Source organism: Chaetura pelagica, unplaced genomic scaffold (genome assembly GCF_000747805.2).
Source record: "Chaetura pelagica isolate M959 unplaced genomic scaffold, ChaPel_1.0 scaffold138, whole genome shotgun sequence".
In the NCBI taxonomy this organism is placed as follows: domain Eukaryota; kingdom Metazoa; phylum Chordata; class Aves; order Apodiformes; family Apodidae; genus Chaetura; species Chaetura pelagica.
In genome coordinates, this window is record NW_009954215.1 from 6,316,512 (window position 1) to 6,326,015 (window position 9,504).

Genomic DNA, 9,504 nt, shown 5'->3' on the forward strand with positions numbered 1-9,504 from the left:
CTGAAAACCTTCAGCTCCCAGAAGACAGCGAGCAGGAGGCTGGCTTTACTGATAGAGGCATGTTATCAATCAGGAGTGATGGGTTTAATGCTGCTGAAAAGGTACTGAATACTTCTGAAGCAGTGTAAACATCAGGTTTCTGAGTGTGCCTCAGCAAAGGAAACAACCAGTTGAGCTCAGTTCAAACAAACATCCACAGTACACAAAAGCAGATGGAGACAGGTTTATCCTCCTAAAAAGGGGAAGCCAGTGTTTTATCCTCTACCAGAACTCAAGTATATGATAGAAAAAAAAAAAAAAAGTGAGATGTATTAAAAAAGGAAAATGTATGTCTTGGGTCTTCAAAAGTACTGAACCACCTTGAGGGAACTGTAGGAGCGAGTCCCTAAGATTAGGTGTACAGCCCTAAAATGTACTGGAATAGCTTAGCTGAACATGTGTTCTTTTCAAACACCTCCCCTCACTATGGAACTGAGCTTTCCAAGCCATAAGATAAGCTCCAGAGGCAAAGCACAGGAGCAAAGCCATAACGTACAGGCCAGTAATTTGTGCTTGCTGCAAAATCTTGCTTTCAGTCCTAAGAGGCACTAACCATTTATAGTGATGGAGCTGAAAATATAAAAGAATTAAGAAATGAAACTCCAACCAAAGTCTTACAGCAGCTGGGAATAAAAGAACTCAGCCTGTCAAGATATGATTTGTTCAGATTAGAAAAAAAAGAAAAAAAAAGAAAAAATAAAGGAAAAAAAAAAGAAACTTTATTAAACATTCAGAAACAGATGAACTTTTCTGTGCCCAGTATTTATTGCATCACCTGCTTTAGAATGGAAACTGTAAATGCTTTAATAGATACATGGAAAGGTTGTCTAGCTTCACTGTAGCTTTTGTAAATGCTCATGTATTCTCTGCTGAAATGCTGTTTTGTAACTTCTCTTTCACTGAATCACAACAAATACCCCTCTGCCATCTGCAGCAATGCACAAGGGGAAACATCCCTCTTTTATCTTCAGTGCTACAAGCACATCAGTATCACAAAAGCTGGATTCTAAACCTCTTCATACACATGCCAGCAGATCCTGTATTTACAGTTGAGATTTGGTCAAAACAAGAAACAAACAAAACAAACAGCAACACAGTTTCCAGAGGAAAGAAAGTCAACAAGGGAAACAGCGACACAGGAGTCAGTCTCATGAATTAACTGAGAGCAAGAGAACCCAAACATTAAAAGAAAAGAGCCTGCAGCCCCCCCAAAGATAGAAAAGCTTACTTAGTACCTCAATGCAGAAAAGCTTAGGGCTGAGGCTTTCTGTTAATGCTTCATGGATTTCTCACATCCATAAAAGCTGTTGGGAAAGTAAAACGTGTGCTCATGAAAAGAGCTTTCTACTTCAGAAATACAAGGCAAACGTTCTGATCGATGCTACCAAGCTGTCCTCTGAATAGCAGGCAGCCTATAAACAAAGGCAGTCTGTACACATATACCTTTCATGGACTGCAGTAAGGTGAGGTCCTGTACCTGGTGCTCTACCACAATTTGGCAATAACCAGAGCAGGCAGTGAAACTGCCCTGGGCATTTCCCTTCTCATTAGTTCCACTGAAAATTGCAGAATCTTCCCAGCCTTCCCCTTGTTTTGCCTACCTGAGCATGTCAACCTCCTCCTTGGTGATGATGCTACTTTGCTCAGCTGTGCACTCTTGAGACTTCAAGACCTTCATCTCCACCTCCAGCTGCAGAAGAGAAAAGGCATTAATTCCTCCAGAACTAATAAGGGGGATACACAAACAGCAAAGGGAGGGGAAGGAAATCATGACATTCTGCACGTGTCAGACTTTTTCCAGGATAGGGACATGAAGCACAGCTCTTCATGTATTGAATGTCAAAACCTCATTAACCCTGCTTCCCTTTGCAAACCCTTTTGCTCTCCCCAACATCTTCTCCGAGGTAACCACAGAAAGTTGGTTGTTTCTAAGCAAAGCAGCTTCCTCTCTTCCAGAAAGTTCCCCAATCCATCCCCCATGGATAATAGGATGCAGAGAATGATCTCTGTGGTATTAGCAGCTCAGTGGTACCCAAGATTCAGTACTGACAGTTCAATCTTGTATAGTTTCTATTCCTCCCCAGAAGAAATGAACCACTGGACTAGGCTGTCTTGTGCAGGACAACTTTGAGACACGTATCATAGAATCCAAAAGCCTAGGGAATATTTCCAGCACTTTCCAATATACACTTCTAGATCAAGCTGCTTAGGTAGCTCTGGTGGAACAAAAGTTAAGAATACTTTCTGCCTCTGGCCTTGCTTGGGTAGAAACTCACAAGAAAATACCTCAAAACTCCATAGACATGAAAACTTGTTACCCTGACTCTACCATTTCCAGTCTCCCTGACTTATGGAAGTCTGCATCCCTAATTCAGCTATCAAGACAATGCACAGATTGATAAATGACATGTTACTTGTTTCTAAACCCCTCACAAAATTATTTATTATGAAGTTCAAGCAGACACAAACTACCCAGAGGATATTCAAACTTCTGTTCCAGCATCATTTCCCAGCTTAGTCTTTCTTCCTTCACACTCATGCTTCAGATTTTGGGTTTTCTTCTGTCATCTGTCTTTTAGCACCTGGCGACTAATTGCCCTAATAAATCTATTGACAGAAACTGTATTTTTCACTCAGGAGGAAAACAATAAGCAATCCAAACCTAATTATAGATGCAAAACATATGACCACAGAGGAGCTCCGTGCTCAGCATCAGGGAAACAATTAATTAATGCATCATTCCTTTCCACAGCACTGATTAGACTTGTAGAGCAAAATCCCACTGCAACAGCAAACTCGCTGGAAAGGCAGCAAGCTGGCAGAAACTCCCTGATTTTACAAGAAAAAGTAGCATATTGACATGTGCAGTCACATTTCTCAGCCAGAACTGAAATTTTGACCTATTGCCTCTTTGCTCTTCCAAGCTTCCCAGAAAAGACAGAGCATGGCAGCACTGCGAGTAGGGAAGGGCAGAAAAGGGATGGTCGGATTATTCTCTCTCCCTTTTCTGAGACCACAGGAAAAGACCAGAAGAGAGAAGGTAGGAAAGAGGTTTTAGCCCAATTTCCCCCTGGCACCTTAAAGCCCTGCATTTTCCCCTTGCCTGTCAAAAGGCATCCAGGAAGAAAAAATAAGCTAAGGCCCACCTGAATCATCAGGCTGTACAAATGTTAATGTATATTAGCTGCCTGATAAGGTTATCAGAGTCAGAAATGCTTCCCTCAATTTTCTGATTACTGAGCTTATCTCTCCTAGCTCAGCCCATCACAGATGGCTGGGGATAAAGCAAGCATGCCAGATAATTCCAGGAATGTGAATAAAAGGTAGTGGGACAAGGAGCAGGCTTCAATTCCAACCTCTTTCTAGCAGGAAAACACTCATTATATCTCCTGTTTCCCACATCTGCTGAACCCTGGATGTGTTTGTTATTTTAAGAGTTTTGTGCTGCTCTCTGGACTGCATGTGGACAGCATTTGAAGATGGAAGGGCTGGTAAATATGCTATTTATCACAGGTTAAGCAGCCTCAGCCTTGAGTCCGACTGCCACCTGCTCACTGACATGAGCAGATAAATCATGGCCACCTTCTCAGGGGAGAAGAGAGGATGAAATGGGTGGGCGAGCAATCTGCTGTTGTGATCTGGGGTCTCTCGTGTTGGCTGCACAGAGGAAAAAAATAGAGTGTGTAATGGGAAAAGGAGAGGGAGAGTGAATGCACAATGCTCAAGGGAATGTTGCTGTGGGGAGCATCGGCCCAGGTCTCACCTGAGACTCAGCGATGACAAACGAGTGCCTGGTATGCTCAGCAGCGGCGTGATCAGACTGCTTGGGTTTCTAAGAATAAGCTGTTGAAGGAGAATCAGGAGGGAAAAGCACCAGCACTGTAAGGGCATTTTATGTCATTTCCATGCTCTCCCAGTTTTAAAGCTAAAAAATTACCTGGACTGAAAATCTGATGTGTCTGAGGTGAGAAGGGAGAGGAGGGCACGGTGGTGTCCTCAGAGGTGAAACTGGCTCGAGCGGTTGCATGTTGATGCAGACTCACTTTCCTGAACTCAGATTAAAACTATTGGAGAGTCTGAAGTTCAGACCAAGGCATAACTTTGTGCCACAGCAATTTATTGTCATTAAAACTTCAGTGTACGAGAAAAAAGAAATCTAAAAAAAAAAAAAAAAAAAAAAAAAAAAAAAAAAAAAAAAAAGAAAAAAGAAAAGAAAAAAGAAATCACGGCTTATGGTGTTACATGTTTCACTCAAAATATACTGCTTGTTTCCTTTAATTGTTACAGTTTCAGAGAGGAAAACAACCCTGACCTGCCAATCTGACAGAAGATATTAAAAATGTTATTTATGTCTTTTCCAGGGCAAAAGGAAAGTTACTTGAGATAAGATGGAGTGGCTTATTGTAGGGATTCACCTGTTTTTCTGAAGGCAGCACAGTGCAGGCAAATAGGTCCTCACCAGACAAGAACAAAGAACACGGCTTATGGTGTTACATGTTTCACTCAAAATATACTGCTTGTTTCCTTTAATTGTTACAGTTTCAGAGAGGAAAACAACCCTGACCTGCCAATCTGACAGAAGATATTAAAAATGTTATTTATGTCTTTTCCAGGGCAAAAGGAAAGTTACTTGAGATAAGATGGAGTGGCTTATTGTAGGGATTCACCTGTTTTTCTGAAGGCAGCACAGTGCAGGCAAATAGGTCCTCACCAGACAAGAACAAAGAAAACAGCAAAAAATACAGAGTCAGTTGATAAAACCTTCCTTTTTCTTGCAGTTTCACCTGCTGGACAATCCAAGGAAAACATGTTCTCACCAGGGTCAGACATGGCACACTTGTACCAGTGTTTTGAAATAATTCAATATCCTAAAAAAAAATCTTCCGATTTTTACTGTTAATTTTATATAACTGGCTGAGTTAAATTTTTATTGCTTTGAATACATTAAACTAGTAGAAGCCATTACCTAGCAGAGGGGGGAAAAGGGCTGCTCAAATTACAGCTCATTGCTGTATTCCCCCATTCAGTACAATATGACCTACCTAGGTCAGGCTTGGATCCTTTAGATCTCTTTTATGTTGATCCAGTTCTTTTAACTAGCATGGAGAGGGGAGGGGTAAGATTGTCCCAACACACAGCACAGCAGGACAAGCTTCTCTTGTCCTGAAAACTGCACAAGAGGAACCAAGTACCTACAACTTGTGCAGAAGCTTCAGTGTTAATATCACCCAGGATCAGACCCTCAGCAATATCCCCACTATACGGCATATATTGGGAACTTGAAAAACCACCAAACTATTATTATAGCAGTTTTTAAAGTTATCCAAGGTTTTTATGACACTAGATATGGCAGAATAATAAGTAATGTCAGAGCTGATAACTTGTGAATAAAACACATAAATAGGTATTTAATATATTTACTGTGTGATGTTTTCTTCTCTGAGTACACTGGAGCCTCTTGCTCTGATCCTAACATGATCTCATTTATTCTGAACCTTTTCTACTCTCTTTCACTTCTTAATTATGAATTTCAGTCCAGATGTATTGCTCTCAATAGAAAGTGATCACCTCTAGTATATAACATAACTTTAGAATGTCCACTTCCACAAATAGGCAAGTACCCCAAAAGATGAAATGCAAATACTTTCTCCAAAACAAACACTGTCATCGTTGTTTACAAACCCAGAAAGTAAGGAAGGAAGAACATGGATGGATTTATGCCTAGTGCTTAATTAAGTGAAATATCATTTTTCTTTCAGCCTTACTTTTAAACCTGCCTGGACAGGTTTTCAAGATGGTGGTTCTCCTCCAAGTGTTAATGACATAGCAAACACCCACAGCAGTGTGAGAAACGTGTTGCTTGCTGTAGGAACTATTTAAAGATACATAAAATGACAGGAGAAACATAAAGACATATATTCATCTCCTGACATTGAGAAGAAACAAAACAGAGAGAAGGAGAGACTTGACTTTTGTTTATTTCTGGCATTTGTCATTTCTGACCCATATTTGTCCCCTACAGAACTAGTTGAGTTTCTGCAATGCCACAGACCTGCTGTTCCTCTCACTTGATCCCAGGGGGCTTCAGCATTCATGAAGACCAGGTTTTCCAAAGCATCCTACTGACCTACTGCCCACACCTCACCTTCACAACCAGCCTTATCACAGGACTTAAACTTCTAAACCAAATCAGTTGCCCTTGAAAACCACATTTACCAACTTCTAAAAATTTTAACACACTGCCCAAAATAATGACCAAATATCTGTTCAGGTGCCTCATTTTGGGTAGTAAAAGGACTCAAAAGATGAAGCACTTTTTTACTTGAGCAACTCACTTCCTCAAGTTAGGATTTGCATGTTGAAAAAAAGGGGCTGGTTTATTCGCCCACATCATGTAAACGTATTTCTCAGAACACATGCTGGAGACACACAGTTATTATTTGAATAATGAGTGCATTTTAGTGAGGGGCTGATACAGCAATCTTATCCTGATGAAGTGTGTCTGCACGTCATTCAGCATTCTTGGAACTATAGAATGTAGGAAATGCTGAATCCATTATAAATGTCTAAAGGTTTATTTAACAATGAGCTGATGCAACATCCTCTGAAAGGCCTTCCTCAGCAAAAGAGCTGATTTTAAATGGCAGAGTTAAATAGGAACTGAATTACACAGAGCCAGCATGGAAAGGTGAATTGAGAGGTTGTGTTTGACTATAAGTCTCAACACAATTCACAAAGCTATTTAAATACATAAATATTTAAATGGATGAAAACCAGGCAGACGTGGTAAGGCAGAGTGTACACTAAAATAGACAAGAACAGAGGAATGGGACCCTGAGTAAGACCCAAATGTTCAGGTTTGAAAACAAGCAAACTCCTGCTCTCCAGGAGCCTGATATGCCAGTTATTCTAGTGATGCCATTTGTGTTTCTGTCCAAAGGATGTAGCAGTGACTAAGGATCTTATTTGTCTCTCTTTCTACAGAGCAGCAGGGCAAGCTTGGCAACCTACTGTTGTCAACAAGCTTGTAAATTTGGCATCAGGACAGAAATCCAATATACATGAACACCAGTGAGTTTAATTTGGATGTCCAGTCATACCACAAGTACTAAGACACCACGCCAAGCACTTCCATAGGTCATTCTCCTCAGCATGATCACCTCTTCCATGCATCCAACCCACTGGCATTCTGAAGACCTGTTCCCCTAAGACATCTGCAGAGAAGCACACTAGGGGAGAACTAAGCCTCAGCAGATTCCCTAGTGAACTTCACTCTTCTTCAAATGAGTAGAATGATACTTGCAAAACAAAACATTACTTGCCATTTAGAAACTGGCTAGAGCAGCCCAGGATTAGATGGTACATTTTCTTGGGGAAATTAATCCTTGATGCTATTGTGAAACAAAAGCAACAGCAGCAAAGAAAAGCAGATATTCAACAAAAAGTGCTTCAGAACTACCTATTTCCCATTTGGTTGAAGCAAAAAAAAATAAATTATCTTTTTCCTATTTAAAAACAAAGGCTAGCTGGATCACAGCTGCTGGTCTCTATGGCTTATCCAATCTCTAACACATTTGGTGTGCTTTTATCACTGAGAAGACAGGGCTAGAAGCAGCTTTCCAGCAAACAGTTTCCTAAAAATGTGCTCATGCATATATATTATTGTAGATACAAAGTAGGAAATGGACATATGCTGACTTCTGCTTCTCTCCAATATAGCCTGGATTGTGGCTTTTCTCCTCCTGTTGCAGTAAAAAGAGCAATTTTTCAAGTTTATACCAAATGTCATTCTATTTTATTTCCAAATATAATCTCCCAGAGAGAAGGTTCGCTTGCCCCCTTTCCAATCTCTAAAGTTAATACACAAATTTATATTCCTTTCTCCCACTCGCTCTCCTAAATTAAGAGGCGTAATTACTAGGGACGCTTGCTATAAACGAATGAAGTGCCAAGGGAGAAGGAGCTGTCACTGCTGGACGTCTGCAGCAGCCACCCTCCCTCTCTCCCATCCCTGGAGGATCCTGCTTATGAGGCAGTTTCCATCTTTCCAATTAGCAGGGGTAACTCACACACAGGAGCAGACACCAATCCCTCCTTTTCCAGGCAGGACAATCTCGAGGCACAAAATTAACTTCAGCCTGTCAATGAACCACTGGTGCTTGCAAGGATCATTCCTCCCAAATTCACCTTTTGCCTCTTCCCAGGTCTTCTGACCTCTCGAGCAACATCAGGCTTCCTTAATGACAGCAGAGAAACTCAGATCTACGATCTAAAAATTCAGCCCCAGTCTCACTCCTCTCCCCCCTCTCCATCTCCAGCACCCTCTCAAAAGGAAGATTGATTATTATAATCAGACTTTGCTCTGACACAGCATTTGCATTTTCAAAGCACAGCATAGTCATTAACTAATTCATCTAACCCCAAGGGAGCCCTAAGGAGCTTTCACCTCTCTCCCCTCTGATTCCCAATCTGCAGGCAGCCCACAGCTTTTCTTCAAACACCCTCCCTCTACATTGTATTGCACAAGCATAACTTGGTGAAACTCCAGACAAACTCAGGGAGCCAAGTACAGCCCTGCTGCAGAGAAACACAGCTCTGCTCTACCAGCTGAAGAGGACAAATGCACAGATCCCCTATATAAAACTAGTTATCCTAGGGTTTCCACATGTAATCGCAATGGTACAGGGGTTTACAGGAATGTTTCTTTTCTGCAAAATAAGGCCAATACCACAGGGGTCCCAAAACTGCCTGGGCAGCACCAACCATGAGCCTGAGCTGTCTGCCCAGCTGCAAGTGTAAGAAGGAACCATCCTCACATCACACCCTCCAAACCCCCAGCCTCCTCCTGCACAGCCCATCCAACAAGAAGCTCAGACACTCACGCCCCACAGTCTTCCCAAACACCCACCTCTGCCCCAGCTCTCAGCCTCCTGCCCCTACTTCAGTCTCTTCCCTCATTTATTTTCTCTCTAGCTTTTTAATCTCCTGCAAATAGGGCTGTTACCTGAAGAAGGGATAAGGTGAGAGTACTGATACTATTATTCTGCAGCAATCCACTAAGGACCAAGAGTTGGTATCTCAACTGGGGGTGCAGAACCCTGCAGCTTTGACCAGTCTAAATGCTCCAGCTGACCCATTCAGGGTCCTTTTTACTCACAAGTGGTATACACAAAACCATAGTGCAGCTCCAAAAAGAGCCTGCCTTTCTCTTTGAAGGACAGATGCTCTGATGATACTACAACATGTCTGAAGGCAACTGCCCTGGTCACCAGCATAGACTCCATGTCAATAGCAAGTGATGTGCAACACCGATCACCACATGGGTACCAACTAAGGATGGTTTTGACAGCTTTGTCTTCTTGAGCTTTATTACCCACTTTAAGCTGTATTTGCTTCTTTCTGGTGTTCTGGGATGGGTGAAAAATGTGGCAGTTTGGAAATAAGCACTACTGGACATTTCAGCAG

The 9,504-nt window shown here is 41.7% G+C and overlaps 1 protein-coding gene across 1 annotated transcript in view; it reads right to left on the reverse strand.

The window, feature by feature from the left end:
* Positions 1 to 9,504, reverse strand: part of MAD1L1 (MAD1 mitotic arrest deficient-like 1 (yeast)) — a 353,023-nt gene that overhangs the window by 161,120 nt on the left and 182,399 nt on the right. The window contains exon 13 of the mRNA XM_010003276.1: positions 1,641 to 1,729. Within this exon, the coding sequence (XP_010001578.1) occupies positions 1,641 to 1,729 (89 nt within the window). The remainder of the gene's footprint in view (positions 1 to 1,640; positions 1,730 to 9,504) is intronic.